The sequence below is a fragment of the Eubalaena glacialis genome, chromosome X (genome assembly GCF_028564815.1).
Source record: "Eubalaena glacialis isolate mEubGla1 chromosome X, mEubGla1.1.hap2.+ XY, whole genome shotgun sequence".
Classification (NCBI taxonomy): Eukaryota; Metazoa; Chordata; class Mammalia; order Artiodactyla; family Balaenidae; genus Eubalaena; species Eubalaena glacialis.
In genome coordinates this window covers 28,644,694-28,667,109 of record NC_083736.1, presented here as the reverse complement: position 1 = coordinate 28,667,109, position 22,416 = coordinate 28,644,694, and the positions used below count along the sequence as shown (strand labels likewise).

Sequence of the window (22,416 nt, the reverse complement as noted above, 5' to 3'; positions counted from 1 at the left end):
GTGTGCTCGAAGTTTCGGATTCAGTAGCTCTCTCTGGGCTGGGGCCCTGGGGAATTTTCATTTCTAAGAAGTTCCCAGGCGATGCTGCTACTGCTGGTCCCAGGACTACACGATGAGAACCACTGCTATATCACAAATACACAGACAAATGCTTCCTTAAAAGCCCATTTAGTCCAGGATGAGCGGAACCTGAATGTCATGTCCTTACATCTCCACCAATTTAATCTTCAATTGGGGGGGGGGGGGCGGCGGGAAGGGAAGAATTATGTTTGTGAATTTTTTTTTTCTCTTTCATTCTCTAAAAAGAAAACTCTGGACCCACACACTTAATTATCTGCGATGAGGTCATCTGCACCTAGGTCATTTATTTAGGCAACAAGTAGTCTTGCTGGAGATTTTAAGGGGGTGCTGGCAGGGCGGTGTGCGGCTTCCAGGTTCCCGGCACTACCTTAAATCTCCTCCGTCTGTCTTTCTTTTTTTTTTTTTTGTCTTTCCTTTCCGTGTTGAAAGCCCCGACTGCCGGGTCTCGGGGAGTCCGGGTTCCCAGGGCGCTAGGTGGGGGCGGAGCCCGGCCCAGCCCCGCCCCGTCTGCCAGCAGCGCCCCCTCCCGCGCGCCCCGCCCTCCCGCCCGCTAACCCGCGCCGGCTCCTCCGCAGTGCTTTCAGCTGCGAGCTTGGGCGGCAGCGGCGGCGCTCGACTTTCGGGGAGCCCGGCGGCTCTGGGAAGCTCACTCCTCCGCTCGCGCCCTCCCCCGGCCGCGGAGCCCTTGCAGCCATGAGGGAACAGCTCAAAGGGTAAGTGCAACGCGGCGCCCTCGGATCGCCGCAGTCAGTGCACTTGTGGCGCGAGCAGGGTGCGAGCCGAGGCGGCCAAAACTTGGAACCGCGCGGCGGCTGGACCCCCGGCGTCCGGGCGCAGGGGCACCTCCCCCGCGGGTCCCCGCGGCGCCGCAGCAGGTGCGCCCCCGGGGCTTCCCCCCCGGCGCCTGGCTCGCTGGGAGACGCTTCCCCCGGCTTTGGGGCGGGCTCGGAGAGAAAAGGCTGATGTCTCGCCGTACCCGGAGGGGACAGAGCGTTCCCCACACGGGGATTGGGGCCGCGGGAGCTTTTTGCTCCTTTCCGGGCTGTCTGTGTGGACGTGAGCCAGGCAGGCTGTTCCTAAATCGTCGCCCGACCTCGCAGAAGGAAGGGGCGCGCCAGGCTCTACCTTCCATTGCGCTGCAAGTGCCAAAAGGTCAACTTTCTGCCTGATTTCTTCCGAGGATTCCAACTGACATTTCCCTCGTTGCATTTTCTACTGTGTTCGTCCCATGCCCCAAAACTTGCAGAAATCGGGAGAGAAAGGAAAAGCAATTAAAGCCCAGAAGTCAAGGATTTGACATAGAGGACTGAGGGTGTTTTTTTTCCTCTGCCCTCTGGGGTTGAGTGTGGAGTCATTTCTGGGTGTCCTTCTCTCGCTTTTCCCCAGGTGTTTGTGCTTGTCTTTAAGCAAAGTTTGTCATTCCCGATCCGATCATGGCACTGAAAAGGGCAGGACACTGTTTATCTCCGTTAAATTTGGAGTTAAGTTTGAAGCTTGAATTGAAGGGGTTTAGTTGCCTGAGGGAGACATATTATTAATTATAAAATACTTTAACATGAAAAAAATTCATCCAGTTTAAGTGACGAACCGAAGTTTTTAAGTGAAATAAACATTTGTGGCCAACAAGCTCTTCTTCGTCTCTCTGCTTCTTTACCCCTGTCTCCTCTCCTTGTCACCCCCCCATCACCCTTTCTTTTTTGCCTAGATGTTTTATTTCCTTGTCCCAGATCCCCTCCTTGGAGGATACTGTTGCTCTTGGAGAAGCAGAGGAGCAAATGAAACAACATGGGTATATGAAAGGTTTCTGACCCTTGGTCACCGTAGAATTGTTTTCAGTCCTCATTGTTTGATCTTGGATTGGACACGACCCTGAAGTGAAATTGCTTTGGCCAAAATTGAGGGTGGGTGGGAGTTAAGCCCTGAAAAGCAAACAGAACGGAGGACATGTAACAGCTGGAACAGTCACCGAGGCAATCATCTTTGCCCTGCCTTGAGCCAAGCAGAGTAAAATGTTAACAATTCCAGGTAGCAAGAAATGGAGACTAGAATAGGATTTCTGATGCTTAGACCGACACCCCCCCACCCCCTACCCACAGTAGCAGAAACTTTTAAATATATTTTCCCATTCCCACCCTGCCAGTATTCCAGCCATGCAAGCCAAGTTCAACATTCACCATGCAAATGCCAAGGTTTCTCTAGAAAGAGAGTCTGATCCCCAGATTAAAGGGAAATGATTTTGTGTGTGTGGATCAATGGGCTTCAGATTATATATGAAGCCAAACTCTAATCCTCTGCAAATCGCAAGAGAATGTTACCTTTTTATATCGCTGCATAGCGATTAGTTTCCTCCCTGGGAAGTAGTGAAAAGATATTTTTTCAAAAAGGCAACTGTTTGGAATATTTTCAGTACCAAATATCAGTGGTGGCAGAAGAAATCTTATTTTAATTAGGCAACTGCCATTTTCCCGGGGAGAGCAGTAGAAATTTGTTACTTTTTATAAGTGTTTAATATTTGTTTTTAAAGAAACTAAAAAAGCAGTTCCAATAAGTCTGATATTCCAGCACTGACAGCAGGAACAGCTCTGAGGCGGTTAGAATAACCTTGCACACTGCTTGAAACTAAAGAAGGTGAGAGAAAATTTAAATTGTGTGGTAGGAAATTAGGTCAGCCCTGTGCTCGGTGGAGTAATGCTTTAATTTCTTATTATTGACAAGTAGGTGTTGCCGGGGTCTTCTGTCACATCCAGTGATTTTGTATTTTAATTTGTTTCCGGTTCTTATCATGGCTGAAAATAAAGGAGGAAAGAGAGATTATTGTAGCTTATACACATTTTTTTTAAAAAAAGGAGGGGAAATCGGAGTTTGAAGGCTGTTCAGAGAGGCACATCTGATGCCAGGTTTTGGAACCATCAGGGCCAAAATCAATAACGTTTTTTAAAAGATTTAAAGGACGTTTTAAGGATTATTTATGAGGCTGGTCTCTGTGTTAATGCATATGTAGAATTTTGATCTATGTTGAACATCATTGTTTTCAAGAAGACTGAACAAAGATGTAACCATTAACTTGTGAACAGGGTCCAGAATTGCCATTCTGGTTGGACATGGTATATGGGCAGTGCATTTCCGATGTGAAAAGTGAAGTGCAGAAAAGAGACAGTAACCAAAAAAACAGTACCACCCACCCTTCCACCACCAGCTCCCCAGCACAGCATATTTTTCTATATTGCCTGTGTATTCCAGGTGAACCTGAAGTGCTTCTTGTGGAGCTACTGAGAATCCTCTCCTGTTTTTGAAGATAGGCACAGAGTCAGAAATACAGCTGTAAAACCTGTGTTGATCGCAGACCAAAAGTTGGTTTGTTCTATAAGGGAGACTATAGATAGGAGTTATGCAAATTCGTGTTTACCATCTCATCCTGTTCATACTCATCTTTCCTATCTGTTTAGGAGGTTAAATAATGCCCCACCAGGGCCTTGGATTCATCACAGATTGAAAATATCCACATACAGTGAAGTGACTATTTGGTTCATCATATAGTTACCCCCAAAGCTAGAGTCATTTCAGCTATGTTGCCAATTGTTTTTAGCATTAAATGATTAAAAGATTATTTTTCTAGTTTGGAGGATTAGTCACACCCTTTATTCTTTTCTTTCCACTTGTGATCACTTCTTTCACTTACTGCCGGGTTGTAATGGAAGTGAAACTAACTCTGCAAAGGTGAAATATAAATCTGGTTTTCTAGTTACTTTGCATTGCTTAAAAATAAAAGGCTTGCGTGTTGGAGGAGAGGAAGGTAAAAGAAGATTAGCTTTTGGATTTGAGTTCATTTATCTAGGTTATTCACATACCCCAGAATCACAACTAATTGGGAGAAAGAATGAGTACCTAGAAAGGCCTAACTGGTATCTGTTAGCACATGAATGGAGCGCAGAAGTAGGGGCTTAGAATTTCTTCCTTCCTCCAGTAAAGGACATTTCAATTTAGCTATGGACAGATGGATTAAATAATAATTTCTAAAATCCCTTTCATAATTTTTAACCACTGGAATAAATTCCTTAAAAAGGTGGAAGTGTAGGTATATCAACAGTCATGAAATCTTTTTTGGAGGGAGGGAGCTACATGAAGCTCCCATTCAGTCTATGTGGGATTCTCCTGTCACTCACAGGCAAGTTTCTCTTTTCTTTTGGAATTGCGTTTGGTACAAGTTATTTCTTGCCCGTGTTCCTCCGATTTGAAGTCCATTACAGATGGTGGCTTTTCAGACTGGTTCTCTCTGTCTCTGTCAGGTTAGGTTTGTCAGCTCAGACAGACGTTTTTCTGCCCATCGATTGAAGATGCTACAGTCCTCCCACATGTGGTAGAGATGGGATGTTGTTATTGCGTAGTGTGTGTAATAAGAGCCTGTACATGTGGACACATGTGCTTTCCCCCTCTTCTCCCTTCCTCCCTCCGTGGTGCTCACATATGATGGCCTTTGGAAATGGCAGAGGTCTAAATGCAGGGTGGTCTCAATAGAAGGTAACCTTTCCTTGCTGGACACTTGTGTATGGAATTGGTACACAATCTCTTTCGGAGCTAAAAAAACACCCGAGAATAAGCAACACTTTTTCCATGAAGCTGCAAGCTGCAGCCTCGTTGTGCTGTGCATATAAAGTAGCAGTCCCTCCCACCCCTTCTCCAGATCATAAACCAATGTGGACATGGGGCTTTCAGAAACCCCCTAAAGCATGGACCGTATCTTTTGCTTGTCTTGCTCTGTAAGATTTGGATTCTACTCTGGTACATTCCCTCGACTGAGGTACTCCTCAACTGCAAATTGTCTCTGTGGGAAAGTCAAACAGAAACAAACAGGTTTGGAAGAGACTGAAACAGCCCTTCCCCAATGAACACTGTCTTGTAAATTTCTTTCACTAGCCTTCACCATTCAATTGCTGAATGGTAAATATCAGAGGGATGGTCTCTGAAGTTACACACTTTGGGGGAATTTCCACATGTGTTTTGTCATTTGTGATTGTGTTCTATTTATCAAACCACAATAAATGTTTCTCTCTTTTGCTTGTTTTCTTGAAAACAGAGGTAATACACATCGAGTGTTACTTTTGCCCTCTATGAAGGGTCTTAGGTATGGCTGACTTAACCACAGTTGGATCCTCATCTATATTATAATCAACTAATGAAAGCTTTGCTTTTTAGTGGGCAGTAATTTGGGGGCCACATAATAACAGAAATGACCACGTATTGAGCACCAGAAGGTATCAGTCTATATCAGCTCGTCCTATGTCAGCTCGTCCTTTAACGCTCCCAGGTAAGCGGGCTGGCCCCAAATTTCACGGCTAGTAGGCCACAGAGCCAGGATCCAGTCCTAAGATTTAACACCTGCACTTGACATTGTTGGCCTCCCTAAGCTCCTCTTTCTGCGTGCGGCCGCTGTGCTTTCTGCTCCCCTTGAAGTGTCCACACCTAAGCTATTTCTCCTCTCTCCACTCCCACCTTTCCCTCAAAGATAATGAATAGGCTCTGCTTATGAGTACTGAAGTGTTGTTCAGGGCTGCATTTTACTGCATCAAAGCCCAGTCAAGTAATCCCCGAAAACTGGAAATACGATGCTATGGTGATTTATGTAGATGGGCCAAAGTAAGGAAAAGTATATGTAGTTATCTCTCCCAGGTTTATTCACGGAATCGAATGCGGAACAAAGGTGTTTTGTTCTTTTTGTGGCAGGAGCTGATAGCCAGCAAACACACTTAGCTAAACTTCAAGAAATGGAAGAGAACTGTGAATGCTTCATTCAGGCCCAAGTAAACATAGGAAAAGGCGCGGTGGTATATAGAGTGCCGAGTTAAAAAGACATTCTAAAAGTAATGGGAAGAGGGAAGATACAATCTATGAGTCAGGCAATGGATGAACCTTAAGCCGAAGTGAAATGCAGTCATCATAGAGATGAGATCTGGATATGGAGAAGAAAGTCATGGAAAAGTGTCAGGGACAGTGAAAGCAAATGAGAACTGAGGCGATTTATTTATTAAACTAATGTCAGTATCTCTTTGACAGAGTTGAATAACACTTGTCAGTGTCCTTTCTGTATGTTCTGAATTGGACGGCTGAAGAAATCCTGATTTTTGATTATTGAGTACCTAACAAGGTCATTTTCTCATAACAGAAGTGCAGCCGACTTGTGGGTAGAAAAAAGAAACAAATGCTGGTTACCAAATAGTGATCATATTGCTTTTCCTGTTGAGAGCAAAGGTTGGGGTCTCTCTCCTTGTAAAATAAACATTCGTCACTGCAAGATGGAAGGCCTGTGAAGTAATGAAGCCAAATGAGCCAAAGGCATACCGTGCTTTTTTTTTTTTCTTGTCTCCTTTTCTCTACTGCTCATTCTAAATTCTAAAGTCTCTCTTTGTATTTTATGTTTTAGCCACGAGACCCAAACAACTTGCTGGGACCATCCCAAAATGACAGAGCTCTACCAGTCTTTAGGTAAGGACATGGCCATGTTTCCTCCAGGTGAAATGACAAATGACTCGTAGGATAAAGTAGTTGGTAGCGCGCAAGCCATTTGTTGTCTAAATACATCACTAGATTGTTTAAGGGTTGAAAACAGCGACACCTTTCTATTCAGAATTGACAATCAGCTTTCTTTTTTTCCGAGGTTGCTTAAAAATAAGTTTTAGGATTTCACTGATTCCCGAAAATTCAGTATATCTGAGAGGGCCAAAAGGTCTTGCTAGTTTTCTTTTTTGCCTAAAAGGATGGAAAAAATACTTGCAATTGACGACTATGTTTTCCCCCCCAAAGAAAGAAAAGGGTTTCAAGTTGTTCTTATTGATTTCTTCCTTGTGAAACCAAGAAGGCACTTTTGCCAAGCCACGAATGCCGTGTAAAGGAATTTTCCGCAGTCACTCCAGTGCTCCTAATTCCTAAGCCTGTCCGGTCATCAGCATGCATGCTCGATGAAAGTCCACTCTATACCGTTTTCGATGCCTCGGGAATAACCTGAAATGAATTACCTCACATTGTAACTAGTTGTTGTTTTAATTAAAAAATCGTCATGCTGTCTCTACTACTAAACATTTTTTAAGTCCCTTTTTGCGAACGGACATATTTACAGACTGAAATGAGTGAGGTGAAACTCTTTGGGTTTTAAGTTATGTGACAAAGCCCATGGGACTCAGGGTGCTCAAACATAAATTTTGGATGCGTGTGTGTGTCCATGTATCTGTGTGTAGCTGCTGCTGCCTTTCTCTCATAGGTTCCCATTGGTTAATGAATTGCAGCTATAGAGACATTAAGGCATGGAGTAGGAGATATTAGCCCCCCCAGATTGTTCCCTAAACTCTTTCCAATAAGGACCTACTGTGTAGCACAGGGAACTCTGCTCAGTATTCTGTAATAACCTAAATGGGAAAAGAATTTGAACAAGAATAGATACATGAATCACTTTGCTGTATACCTGAAACTAACACAACATTATTATAAATGATAGAAGTTCCTTCTAGAAATCTGAAAAAATACAAAGCGTGAAAAAGAAAAGTCACTTATAATTCTACTAGCCAGAGATACCAATACATTTCAAGTAATATTATGTCAGCTCAGTCTAGCAGTAAGAGCGTGTGTGTGTGTATAGGCACATATGTACACACGCTCCCTTTTAAAAACTTAAGGAAAATCAGGATCAACTCATCTTCAAGTGCTACATTTTCAGCCCCTGCAGAATGTTTCTGGCTTTTATGCTGCACTGTTTAGACCACAGGTGGAAAACTTGAATGCTTATATTTTGGCAAGTGAGAGAATGAGACTTCATCTGAAGTGGGCAGTGGCTGTGCTGGAGGAGCTGGTCGTCCTAGCCCAGTGCTCTCAAGACGTTGGATTTTTCAAGACAAACTAGAAATCTTTCAATAAAGAGCTCGTTGAAACTGGGCCTCCTGCTTATAACCTCTGGTTTACATAGGCTCAGCCTACTTATAATTTTTTTCTACTCTAATCACAGTGATGTCTAGTTCTAATATTTTAATTTACTTTTATTTGAAAATTATGATTGTTATAGAATCAATACTTGTTCATATTTTTTAAAGTTTAAAAAATATAGACAAGCTAACAAAAAAGAAGTCATCTGTAACCCACCTCTTAGTTAACTAATGTTTAACAATCTAGTAGGTATCCTCAAAAATTTCTTTCTATACATACATTTTTACAAAAGTTGGGTCGTTCTGTTTGATAATCAGCTTTTATTCACCTAAAGGTAATGTACCATGGCCATCTTTCCATTTCATTGCATTGTATTCTCTACCAGCTTACTTTTAATTACTCTGTAATGAGAAATCACAAACATGGTTGATAAAAAGCTAATTATGAACTCTCAATGAAGAGGTGTTTGCACCTTCAATAGGAATTAAATATGCTTTTTATCGTCATATTTCTAAAGTTTTCTCAGTAGGTCGAATGCGGTGGTAAACGCAAAGCTGGTAATCTGGCATGATTTGAAACCTTGGGCATATCACCCGACTTTGGAAGATAATGGAATTTTACAGTTGCAGGGAAATTTAGAGCTCATTTGTTAACAGACTTTTTCTTTGATGAAATCAACTTAATTGAGATCAGTTACATAGATTAAAATGCTGCCATCATAAATATGTGGTCAATTCCACCACCACCAGTCGCTACCCCCTGCTTTGAAATTTTGGTTTTTGTTATCCTGGCAACAAACATCTTGGAAATGAACTAGGTGTTGAAATTTGATTTTCAGCTTTCAAAACTTATATTTCCAATATTTTCGTTACAATCACATATTACTTGGGCTAACTTTTATTCAAATGGTGACACATTACATAACATCTTCCATTTATTGAGAGCGTACTGTGTGTGCTGTGCATGGAAATGTATGTGAGCAACCATCATGCCTGGTAGATGTCATCAACAGCCTTCTTTCACAGGGCAGTGAAGTCAGGCGCAGAGATACCCTTTGTCAGGGATACACAGCCATATGTATGGCTCTACACTGGGATCTACCCCAGATCTTCTGTTAGTGTTTGCACTTATCTCACTGATGTTATTAACTTAGCAAAGTATGTCCGTGTAGATTACCACCCACCTGCTACAAATAGGTACAGATTGACAGTTTTACCTATGGATAGACAGTTATTTGAATGGTATTTCTGGAACAAACCATTACATTTCTAGAAATAGTATGGTGGATTCCTGGACAGTGGACACGCTTCCTTTCCCCATTGCCAGGCACACATGGAATGATTGATTTAGTAGTTTGTTGTGTGTCTACATCCCTGAGATAACCTACAAGACTAAGTACCACTAGTGCCCTTCCCACTCCCAAATTACAGTGTTTCGAAGTTGAAATATAAGCATAACATACTGAAAAGAAGCCTTTGATTTCTTTTTTATCTTTATATATTGGCATATGTTTTTCCTCGCGAGGTATCCCTTTAGGTCCAAGTTGCTGTTTTGAACTGGATGAGATGGTTGGAAGCCTTCAACTACACTTAGTTCGTGAAAGGTATCATGAAAGCAAAACTGGTCTGGTGTGGTCACAGTGTTAGACCATACCTCGGGCCCTCTCCTAATGGAACCTGAACCTCTTGTCTGTGGTGACATGTTGAAAATATCAAGAAGTTGCTAATCCCCACCATACCGCCAACTCCAGACGTAACTCTACTGTAGAAGCTACAGTGACTCACAGCATGCAGGAAATGTTACACATTCCTAAATATGCCCATCTCTGAGGGGATTTCCATTCTCTAATTTGCCAAAATCCCCAACCAGCCTGTTTAACACACTCTGTTTTCTGCCTTGCCCCCAAACGCGTTCACGTGATCCGCCCCCGACCCTTGGTCCAAACACCACAGTATTATAAGCCAGAGTCATTTGGTAAGGACTGAAAAAGTAGGACTTGAGCATTAACTGATGGAAGGCTATGGTATTACTCGAAATGTTAATCTCAGAGACCTCGAATTCTAGGTGATTTTTCTTTCTTCCTTTCCTGACTTTCTACAATGAGTTTATATTATTTACAATTAGATATTTAGCAAAAAAAGTTTCTTCATCAGTACCCCCATCCCCTTCCTTAGTGTCCCTGCAGCTCTAATTCATCAACCAATGAGAACCTATGACAGAAAAGCAGCAATAGCCACACACACACGCATATACACATCACACATACGTATGCATATAAAAAATTTATGCTTAAGTCCTGATTCCCATAAACTTTATCAGGTAAATTGAAACACAAGGAGATCATCTCATGCGTCGTTAGTCTCTAAATATGTCCATTCACAAAAAGCTGACTTAGAAAAAGTTAGCCTTGTCTTCTTTACCACTAAATTTTTTATTTAAAAAATGTAAAAGAATTCATTTCAGGTAATTCTCAACAGATCTAAAATGGCTTTTTTGAGTGAGCTTTCATCAAACGTTAAAAATATTGTGTTTTCCCCATGTAGTTAGGCTGTGTACCCACTCAAAAAATTCCAAGTTATGAAGGAAAAAATTGTTGGGCTCCCACACAAACACAAAACAAGGCATAGTAAAGAAATAATTTAAACATTCACAGACATGACCTGACAGTCACTAGGAATTGGAGCACTGGAAGGTCTCCAGAAAATTTTTTACGCAACATTAACGGTTTGGCAAAAGCATTGTCTTGTTTGCGCAGAGAAGAAATCAATAAGGACAACTCGAAAACAGTTTTCTTTCAGCATTTTTCTCTGACTACCCCCAATGTGGTGGGGTGAGTGGTATATAAAAAAATTTCCCGTATCTTTTTTTATGTGGCCTTATTATCCTTATCCTTAGAATGACGGTATTGGACCAAAGTGTTGAAGAATTTTGTTTTTCTCTTGCTTTGGGCGGAGGTGGGGTAGGTTGTTTCCAAAACTTGCTGTGATCATAATTTTCAAGAAGTACCTTTGGCTGATTCTGCAGACAAATGGATTTCTAAAAGTTTAATCATTCCTGTTTTTAAAAATGCACATTCTTGGCAAACAAGCAACAGGGAGAAGATCCTGCCGCCCATCCCTGTCTTACAGGCCAAGTGAGACAGGCTGATATCAAGTAGGGAGGCTCTCTGGAAATATACCTGCTGGGCCATCTATTTGCTGTTGAGAAGGCCTATTCTTCCTCATTTCTTAGAAGTAATAATATGTTCCCTTCATGAGGTGAATTTCAGATTTTTGTTAGCATCTTTACAAATGGAATGGCAAGACTGTTGTTCCAAACGCTTATCTTGGTGATTTAAAACGTAAAGCTCTTTAAGGCTCCAAAAGGCATTTTAAAAATCAGTAGATGTTAGATAGTAATGTGCTCTGGAATTTATTTTGAAATACTAATATAATATTGATTTTTATGGAGTGCCGTTATATGATAAAAAGCCTCTCGTTTTCTCACAATTTACGTCTAGGTTCTTAAGTTCGTCACTGAAATTTTAACATTAAAAAAAAACCATTCCCCCCCCACACATATAATATGTGCTGCTTAAAAATACTTTTAAAAAGTATTTCTTAGTCTGTCTTATTGTGAATATATTAATTATAAATACAGTAAAATCTTTATGTGGTCCCCTCCCTGGCTTCTTTCTCCCCTACAGTATGAGGTATTCGCATGAGGGATACGAGCAGTACAGCGCAGGAATAGCAGTTTGCAAAGGAGACATAGGTTAAAAAAATAGGCTAAGGTGAAGAGAGAATCATTAAGCTTCAGAAGGTTAACTGATTTCATTTCAAACTGTTTACTAAAATCTAGATGTGCTGGCTGATCTGACATTTCTTATCCCAATTTCCTTTTCCTTCTTTGAAGCCCTTTCACCACCAGCTTTGTTTTCTCTAGGGGTGTTGGTTCCCCTCTTTTCCTGCGGGTCTGGCATTCTCCAGAAGGATCTAGCCCCTCTTAGCTGTTGCCCAAATTCTGGAGCCCACTCTCCATGATGCTTACCCAAATGATGCAGAATCTCTCAGTTTTCAAAAATGGACTTATAAATGTTTTAGGAATTCTTAGGAAAAGTGGTCTTAAAAACCCTTGTGATTTGAAGGCAGTCTGTCAGCACATGGCCCCAAGCCTCATGTCTGTTGCCTGAGAAGAGCTTCAGAATGTTCAAATGGGGGCTCAGTTCTAGGGTCTGATGGGTCTGAGGCTGGTGTGATTCTTCAGCAGTCCTAGTTAAGAGGACCACCAGTCAAGTCAAGAGGCTGAGAGCTTCTTCGGGATACATCAATATTGTTATCAATAAATAACTGCAGCTGCTCAGATAGAGTTGGAAACACTGCCATACAAATCCTGTACCTCTTTCCTCAGTTTGCCAAGAGGAAGGAAAATAAGTTAGCTTATTCTCTCTCTCTTTTGATAGGCTTTCTACGTTCCATTAAGTATTCCCTCCTGAGGATGCTCTGCCGATTAGGAACTGCGGGACTCTGAATGACTATGAATTCCTTCTGCGTGGGGAGCATGTCCTAATGCTTTTCTCCGCATATTTTGTAAACTCAACTGTTCTCAACCAAGCGACTCAATGTTTAGCATATTCCTTCTCTTATCTCTAGTTCTTTAAGTATTGCCAAGTATTAAAACTTCTGCCTCTGGATTTTCTACTAGCATAGGGCCTTGAACTGGAAAGAATACCTCAGTTCAGATCCCAGCTTGGGTGTGACCTTGAGCTGGTCCCTTGCCTTCCCTCAGTCTCAGATTTCTGGCTTATCAGGTTGGGCAGCAACCTTCCATCTCTAAGTGTCTGGTTTTCGTTTAACTTCTGACTGGATTTGGCTTGGCCTCATGAATGCCGTGCCCCACACCCCAGTTTCCCTTTGTCCCCACCAGCCTGGAAGATAGGAATAATAAGATCATTGAGTGAGTAATTTTTGTCCTTTCATTTCTGTAGCACTTTACAGTGTGCAGAGAGCTTTCAGAAGTAACCGTATTTAATCTTTACGCAGCTGTAAATTAGGTATATAGGTGGCATATGACCTGAATTTTCTGTCATTTTCAGATCTTCTGTCCTGCCATCCGTTTGAGTAGGCTCCTGTTGTTGATTTAGAAAATTATGCTATCATATGAGTGGATGGGGCAACTGTTTCCTCCTCCGTTCTATTTGGACTTGAGCAGGCTGAGGCGCAAGACTTGCTTTGACTTATTCACACTGACATACGGGTAGAAGATAAGGAACCAAGTCCAGAGCACACATTTTATGGCTCCTAGTTTGCTGTTCTCAAAGGAACATCCATTACTCGTAGCATGATTTATAAAACTGCTTTATCAGCATAATTAAGCTATGGAATCTCAAATGACATTCTTTATTCCCTAGCTGACAAAGTTAACACCGGAGATTTACTCAGATTTGCAAAACAGAAGGCATAAGACATTAAAGCTGTTATAAATGTTCTTCCTTTACGTCTATCCTGCTTATAAAAGAGAAAAGAAAAATAATCTGTTCTTTTCACTTCAGTTAGAATCGATTGATTGTCCCCATTTGTAAGAGAGAAATGTAATCTTCGAATCAAAATTTATGGCGTTTTAATGGGATATTCTTTTATAATATTTTTCTTGTTCAAATAACTTGATTTAAAGCTTCTAATTGAAGAACATAAATAAATAGATGTTTCTGAATTGCATCTTGCAAAGCTTATTTCGGAAGGAAACTCAAAAGGATTCTCTTTCAGACTTAGACTGGTTTACAAGTGAGAAGAGCTGCCAATTTTTTGGTAGTTTACTTGATCGAAATAAGAGGAGCATTAAGGTTACACCTGCAGCTGTGAGAAAAGTGCTGGATGTGTACAATTTTATGTAGCTGGGTCTGCAGAAGACAATTTTTGCACACGAAGTAAAGGCGTCTAAAAACGTGTCTGCTCTTTTCCAGACATTTCCAATATTTCTTTTTTAAGCACACAAGTCTGATTACCTCTGTACGTCTCTCGGGAGCTGCAGTTTTGCTGGAAAGAGATTTAGAACAGTCGGAACACTCACATAAAATAGATAGTGAGTTTTTAAAGTCCATACTCTCTACAGTAGTAATAAAGTGACCTAAAAATATTCTGAAAGAGTCTCTTATGACATAGTGGATGAGTCATTAGCTTATTTATGAATTGGTGGTATTCTGTGAGAATGTTTCAGAATTTGCCATTCCACAAAGTCTTGATCCCTTGCACAACTTCAGGGAAGTCCTTGTGCCCCCTCATAAATTGAAGCTTATGTAACTAGGACATACGTTATATATGAGTTTGCGTTTGTGTGCACGCATACCTGCATGCACATATATTTATATGTTTACATACATATTTTTTATCAAGCATTAATTTTGGTGGAAAGTGCTTCATTTTATATTTTGCTTTCTAGTTCTATAAAAAGGCTGTCAGTTTTAGAGCAGTGCTTCTCCAACTGGTGAAGGACAATTGTTTTTACAACATCCAGTATGTCACGGACTTTGAGGTGGCCTTCTTGAAACTGACTAGTGTACACTCACATCACACATAACTCACCGCACATGTTCAGCCGCGCTTGACCTAGTCTGTACCTTGTTCCGTGAAATGGACCCATTGATTATGCATTTGGATGTCATGGCAATGTCAAGTTGCTATAAAAGTTGTTTAACACATTCCTAGTTTCTATGTTTGTGGAAAACTGTACTTTGAGTAGCACTGTTCTAGAGCATTTAATTTTTGAAAGTATAAATGTAAACTCAAATCAGGTGACCTTGGGAGAGGGTAATTAACTGACACCAAACAAGAACACCTGAAAAATGTTATTTATGGATTTTATATTTTGCCAGTTGAGTCAAGTTCAGGCAAAGGAGAGATCTATATTCTTTCCCATTTCATAGGCCTCCTTAGCAATTATTTTGGAGGCCAAGGTAACAGGACCACGCAATACAGGAAAGGGCTGGGTATGAAGTGGCAGGAACCCTGCTGCCTAATTTCATGCCTCCTCCACCCCTATAATTAAATGTAGTGTATAACATATCATAGTTTTCAAATACAAATTTGTTTTTATCTAGAACATAAAATGTGGCATGTGTACTCTTTATATTGTGTGTTGAAGTCAATGGGGAACTGATTGATTATACTGTGACTATGTCACTTTATGAGTTGAGGTTGGGAGGTAAAGTGATGTAGCAGCATAATAGTTGATTGACTTTGAGGCTGGTGAGACATGGATTTGAAATTCTGGCTCTGCCGCCAGTTCTCTGTGGCCACGACAAAGGCAGTAACAATTTTGAACCCCAGTTTTGTGATTTATCAAGTGGTTATGATGGTACTTACCTTGGGGAGTGTTGTGGGGATTAGAAATAATAGATGTAAAATTACAAAATGTCTGGCATAGTAACTGCGCGAGGAATTATAACTATTGATGATGATGATGATGATGATGCATTACTATCATACCCCATGTCCCTCCTTATCCAAAAGAAAGAAACATGCACAATAATTCAAGAGTGAAAAGAAAGGAGAAAGCCTGTGCGAGAATGTGACATGCCCAGAAAAATGCCTGACACAGAGTAAACACCTAATAAATGGTGGTGGTACTATTATGGTAGGGAGGGGACAAGGGAATGGCTGCAGAGGTAAGGAGGGATGACACCATAAAAAACTCATATGACATGTTGAAGGCTTTGATGCTAAGATTTTTGACTTGGGTGAAGTATCAAGCAGGGTCCAGTCAGAAAATAGAAACCACTTTAGTTATTTCAAACAGAGGGGATTTATGCCGGAAATTGGTTACCCGGTGATGGAAGAGCTAAGAAGCCAAATAGACGGCAGGGAGCCTCTGCTGTACCCAGGGCTGGAGGGACAGTGCCAAGAGGTAGTATCACCAGAGCTCCAGAAGCCAGAGCCATCAGCTGGAGCTAGAACCAGTGGCCAGTTGGGACCACTGAGGGAGGGGTTAATGGGGGGGGGAGGCGGGATCCAGGGAGGGGACACACCTACTGCCAGAGCTTGTGCTGAAGACAGAGAGAGAAAGGGAGAAATAGCCTGGCCTCTCCTTCCTCCTGTCCTCTCCCTCAGTTCTTCTGCCGGTGACCGCCATTGGCCATACTTACCTAGAAGCCAATTGTAAGGGAGCAGGAAAATGCCATTCTCTGTAATAGAGGGCAGAGCAGGGGAACGTCAGAGAATGGATCTGAGAACCAGCGAGCAAGTGGCTGAAGGGCAGGAGGCCTCACGGACTGCGGTGCAGTCAGCCATCTGTGCCAATATGCAGGGAAGAGAGACACACAGCCTTAAAAGCTTGCATAGGATTTCCTGAGTCTGAAGCAACTTAAACGAGGCACTAAAAGGGCACACTGGGTTCAAAGGAAACTGACCTAAAAACAAGCAAAGAGGAGGTAGCAGTCAAAAAGTTATCTGCACAGAAGTCCAAACACTAAGAATAAGCTCTGGTGCATTTGATTGTAGTACTTGCATTATTTATAGTTGTTTATGCTCAAGTCTCTCAAGACTGACTAATGAATTCCTTTAAAGCAGGAACTGTCTTCCTCATCTTTGTCACTAGCGCCCAGTGCATGGTAGTCTCTGAATAAATAAATGTTCATTGAATGAAACACAGTAGAGCAAGCGAGAGTGATTTTGCTGGGGAAGAAGACAAATACCACTCAAGAAGACAGAAAGTTGTGTCCACCTAGAGGGGTGGGATAGGGAGGGTGGGAGGGAGATGGAAGAGGGAGGAGATATGGGGATATATGTATATGTATAGCTGATTCACTTTGTTATACAGCAGAAACTAACCATTGTAAAGCAATTATACTCCAATAAAGATGTTAAAAATAGATAAATAAATAAATGATAAAAAGAAGACAGAAAGATATAGATGATGTTTTCCTAAGGCAGATTATTAAACCAGCAAGATGGAAGTCTCTGGAGAGATGGAGTTCTTTCCAGAAAGTAGAAGATAAAGCATCATGGTAAGAAAAATTGGGAATGTCAGTCAAGTTGTAAATTTTATTGACAATTTGATATCTTAGCACAACCAGGTGAACTGCTACCCTGGAATTAATTTTATTCTAAAAGGAATAACTCATTGATAATCAAGGGGCTAAGACCCTTGAGGGACTTCCCTGGTGGTCCGGTGGCTAAGACTCCGTGCTCCCAATGCAGGGGGCCCGGGTTCAATCCCTGGTCAGGGAACTAGATCCCACATGCCACAACTAAGAGCTCGCATGCCACAACTAAGACCTGGTGCAGCCAAATAAATAAATAAATATTAAAAAAGAGAAAAAAAGGAGCTAAGACCGTGAAAGAAAGGGTCACCGTGGATTTGGAATTTAAATAACAAGGAAACACTGAACACAATTTGGTGTGCTGGTAGCCTCAATTATTCATTGGTTTCTTAACTCAATAAACACTTAAGAGTGTGCCAGGCATTGTGAATCCTACACTTTAGGACAACAGGCTAAAAATATTATTGAAGGTATAAACATTTTTACAGTAATCTTATTTTTTTGAACATTACAAAACATATGTTCATTCCAAAAATTTGGAAAGATGAAGTGTAAAAGAAAACAAAAATCAATTTCAATCTCAGCGCCCAGAAATAACCACCATTTTCATTTTAGAGGATTGCTTCCAGTCTTTTTTTCTATGCATTTCTTATATAGTTGTTTGAGGCAATATCCTGTTTATAACGTTGTATGATACTTTATTCACTAAATGTCCCAAGTTTTCTCTCATTCTTAAATTCTTTGGGGATGTTATTTTTCCCAAGTTGCATTTTCCTGAAATATCACTTTTTAAAAATAATTTCCCATTTTTCAAAAATTAATTTATGACAAAGGAAACTCAAATTCATGTTGAATTTGTAGAAATAAATCCTTAAGATTCTGGAGACTTATTACAAACAGGCTTCTGAGAAGAAAGCCAAGTAAAGTGTTATGATGCCTTCTGTCCAAAAAGCTACTTATGTATTAGAGATGTTACAGAACAAAAGTCAGTGTAGTCAAAAATAGGCAGTCAGTAATCAGAAGGCTGATAAGAAAAATTTATCCTATGATAAATACAGTTTATAAATTTACATGAACAAACACTTTTCTACCACAAATATTTTAATTGATAACATTTCTTTTGCCAAATATCTATGCTCTCAAGGTGACAAGGCAACTATCCTTGGAAACTTTCAGTGTTACAGAAAAATCTTTGCCTTCTTAGCAAACAAATTTAGACAGAAACTCAACTTTATGATAAGTTCCTGTAAGTTTTAATTTTTATAATAACTGATATGTAAAAATTCACTTACCTATTTTTTTCAGATATTAATCTCCAAAATACTCTTTTTTATTGAAGTATAGTTGATTTACATTGTTGTGCTAGTTTCAGGTGTACATCCTAGTGATTCAGGTTTTTGGCAGATTATATTTCATTATAGGTTATTACAAGATATTGGATATAATTCCTTGTGCTATACAGTAAAGCTTTGTTGCTTATCTATTTTATGGACTGCAGTTTGAATCTGTTAATCCCAAACTCCTAATTTGTACCTCCGCCTCCCTCTCCCCTTTGGTAGCCATAAATTTGTTTTCTGTGTCCATGAGTCTGTTTCTGTTTTGCTATATACATTCATTTGTATCGTATTTTAGATTCAATGATCTCTCTTTTTAAAATACTTTGTTTCATTTCAGTGTTCTGCAGTTTCCCTACACACTGTGCCTATGCTGAATGTATTATTTATCTTGCTTGAGATTTATGTTTCATTTTTTCTCCACTTTGAGAATTTGTGTCTTGAATCGATTTTGGAAATTTGTGAGCAGTGTTTGTTCAGTTATTGCCGCTTTTCTCTTCTCTCTGTCCTGTCTTTTTGGAACACCTCACAGATACGTGTGGGTCCTTTCTGTGCTATCTTCCATAAAGAAGTCATCTTTCAGCTGTAATCTGTGATATTTCCTCAGCTCTATCTTCCAGTTTCTTCAGTTTCTGTAGAGCAAGAGCCTACTGTCTGATTCCCGTTGTGTTTGCAATCACTTATTATAATTGTCAAAAATTCACTTACCTTTAACTTACCTATCTGGAAAGAGAATGGCTAGCAGAACACACACATTTTCTTCCCAAAACATTTGTGCTTACAATGAGCGCATTCTGTTCAAGGTTCTTTGTTACACTGTCAATTAAGGCTTGTAGCCTCTTGCTTCAGTTACATTTTCTGGCCAAGGTGCACTTAAAGAGTATGGTGCTAATAATATATTCCACAGTTGTTTCCCAGTTTTTCACTGCTCGAAGTAAGCCTGTGAGGAACATCTTTGTGCATAAAGCCTTTCCATATTTGATTCATTGAAGTGTAATCACTGAGTCAAAGGATAGTAATGTTTTAAGTTTCATGGTATATATACTTCCTGAAATTCCCTCCAAAGGTGGTGTCCATTTATACACTTAATACGTGAGAGTGCCCATCTTATATGCCCTTGCCAGTGTGGAGCGTTAGTTTTACTTTTGAAATTGTAAAGGAAAACCATATCGTCGTCATTACGTGCATATCTTTGATTACTAGTGATCATGAACATTTTCTTTTAAACGTTCACTGAGCATTTTTCCTGTTTTGTGAGTAATACGAAAGCAAAACCGATTTAACTGAACAAAACTCTTCCAAACTTTTCTTCCATAATGTAATCTTTTTTTTTTTCATTGTGTTGAGGGACTCTTGGTGATGCGAGACTCCTGATTACATCAGTACAGTTTTTGAATTATGCCTTAGCTTTCTCTTCTCCAAGCTAAATAAGCCTAATCCGTTTATCCGACCTCAGTGGACCTATTATCCACCCATTATGTTAGATTTTCTTATTCTCTGTGCCAGCTTCAGTTTCTTCACATTTTCTTGTATGTGCAGAACCCTAAACTACAGTAGTTCTCTTAATGAAGGGCTATTCAGTATGGGTGGAGAAGGAAGGTTGCTTCCTGCCTCTTGAGTGACGGAAGCTCATACCTACCATAGTTATACAGTCCCATGTGAGGCGCTGGTTTTTTCCCCTGTAGATATGGAGCACTTAGAATGTTCCAGGCCCTGCTCTGAGTAACAGGACACAAAGAAACATAAGGCATGATCCCCGTCCATTCCCAAGTGGGTATGAACCCGGCCACGCAATGGACCCTGCGATGTGATAGAAGTCCTTGCCTTATGAGAGTGACAGGCACAGCACCGGCTCTGCTTGGGGCCAGTGGGGGAGTGCTTCAGTTATTCTGAGTCCTTTCTGCCTTTGCAACCCAAATGACAACCATGTTATTTTCTCTTGTTGCTGATAGTTCCTTAATGCCAGCATATACCCATTTTGTTTTCCAAGGCAGGTTTAAATGTCTCAAGTTGGAATGACTGAAGGTTTAAATTCAAGCTAACATATACACACACGGAGCTTATTATTGCCTGGTTTCACTGTATTTGTTGTGTACAGATTCTAGAGAAGCAGTATGTCAGCTTCACAAAAGACCATACTGTCTCCTTTGGGGAATAAAATTGACATACATGAAATAGTTAATAAATGCAATAAGACTGTATACTGACTTACATAATATCGAGGTCAAATGTACGGCACCTTGTACAGTAGAAAGAGCGGTACCGATTAGAATCATTGGGGAAGGCTATTTGGAGAGTAGAATAAAACGTTGTTCTAGGAAGGAATTTTGTAAGACTTATGTAAATTAAAGTGTAGGCTAGGGTATTCCGGATAGTGTAACAGCATAAGCAAAGGTATAATTGAGAGAAAGTCTAGCTTGTTTAAGGGTCAGTGAGGACGTTGTTTTGTGAGAACCTTCTCCAGATTTTTGAAGGAAAACCTGATTTGGTGCCATTAAATTCAGGGTAAATTAAAATGCCTTAAATTATAGAACAAGAAGTTTAAATTTCATTTGATTGGCAGTGGGAAAAATGTTGAATCTTTAGAAGAGAGACACGATGAAGTCCGTGTCCTGTTCTTAGGAATGAGAATTTGATGGGATGGTTGAAGGAAGAGAGGGGAGAGATTAGTTATTCTGTTTTGTTTTGCTTTGTGGCAAAACTTGAGATGATAAAGGCCTTAGGATAGCAATGGGGGAAGGACATGGGGGCATGACTCTGGAAGTTTTCTTTCCAAGGTAGAATTGTCTGAAAGTAATGACAGATTGGTAGGTTTTAAAGAAAAGAGAAGAGTTATAAGATACCTTCTAGATTTTCAGCCTTGATGACCCAGAGAATGGTGATACCACTGAACAAAAAGAGGAAATTGCAAATTGATTGGGACAATAGGAAGTATCAGAATTGTGTTGATTTTAGGTACTTCTGGACTTATTTATCTTTCTACAAAGATTTCTTTGGGGTAGCTCATACAGGTGTATGAACTTTGATATCATAAGCATATATTTCTCATTAATCTTGTCAAAAGCCCTGTGAAGTATATTATTATCTCCACTGTACAGATGAGGCTCAGAGAATGTGGGTAATTTGTTCCCTTGGCATAGCTGGGATTTAAATGTACTTTCAACTCCTAACTCAGTGATTTAGCCCCTGAGCTAAACTTTCTTCCTGGGAAGTGATAGTGGCAATTTGAAGAGGAACTATCCTGATGGCTTTTCGAAAGGGGAACTAGAAAAGTATTTTAGAATCATCAACGTGATAAAAAGATTCCTTGTGTTTTTATTGCAGTTTATATAGGAAATACTAGGGGCAGGTAAGGTTCCTAACTTTTACCTAGCAAGTGGATATCCTGGATATCTCTCTCCTAGGAGCTTTTAAGATACCATGTCTCATGTAGTCTTCACAGCAGCCCTCAGAACAGGTTCCCTTTACCAATGAAGAAACTGCAGCTTAGGGAAGTTAAGGTCGCTTGCCCAAGCACACTGGGGGACTGCTTCACGATTAAGGGGAGTGGCTTTAGCGTCTAACAGATTTGAGTTTCAATCCTTCGGCCTTTGGTTTGCTTGTCTGTAAGATGGGACTGAAACAACAATAGCAAAGTTGGAGATACTATCCGAGGATGTATGTATTTATTACTAACATATCGTAAGCACCCAATTAATGGCAGTCATTAAGTACTGTTCTTTTATCGCAAAGTCATAGCTAGAACCCATCGACTTTTCTTCTCTAGCCATTAGTTTTCCCATTATACAGTAGTACTCTTGCGGAAGATAGTGGATGAAACGAAGAATTTGGACGAAATCACAGAGAAGTATGGAAAAGAAGATAGATTTAACACTCAGTAATTTTTTTAAGTAATATGTGCACATGATTTTAAAAAATGAAACAATACAACTGGGTAATGAGAAAAGTAAGTCTCCCTGTCAGCCCTGATATTAATCCCCCAGTGTCACTCTCCAGAGGCAATTAATGGTAGAGTTCTCTGTTCCCTTCTGTAGATATTTTATGTATATACAATCATACATAGACATAAATATGCCC

General features: G+C 40.4%; 1 protein-coding gene across 7 annotated transcripts in view; it reads left to right on the top strand.

The window, feature by feature from the left end:
• The window catches only part of DMD (dystrophin), a 1,714,964-nt gene that overhangs the window by 1,565,305 nt on the left and 127,243 nt on the right, over positions 1-22,416 (top strand). For 3 of the 7 annotated variants that reach the window (XM_061178408.1, XM_061178410.1, XM_061178409.1), the window contains exons 1-2: positions 700-794; positions 6,500-6,561. In XM_061178408.1, the coding sequence (XP_061034391.1) occupies positions 775-794; positions 6,500-6,561 (82 nt within the window). In that variant the 5' untranslated portion in view covers positions 700-774. Of the gene's footprint in view, positions 1-674; positions 795-6,499; positions 6,562-22,416 lie in introns of those variants that run through there. The other 4 variants (XM_061178412.1, XM_061178413.1, XM_061178407.1 and 1 more) reach the window with 2 other exon arrangements.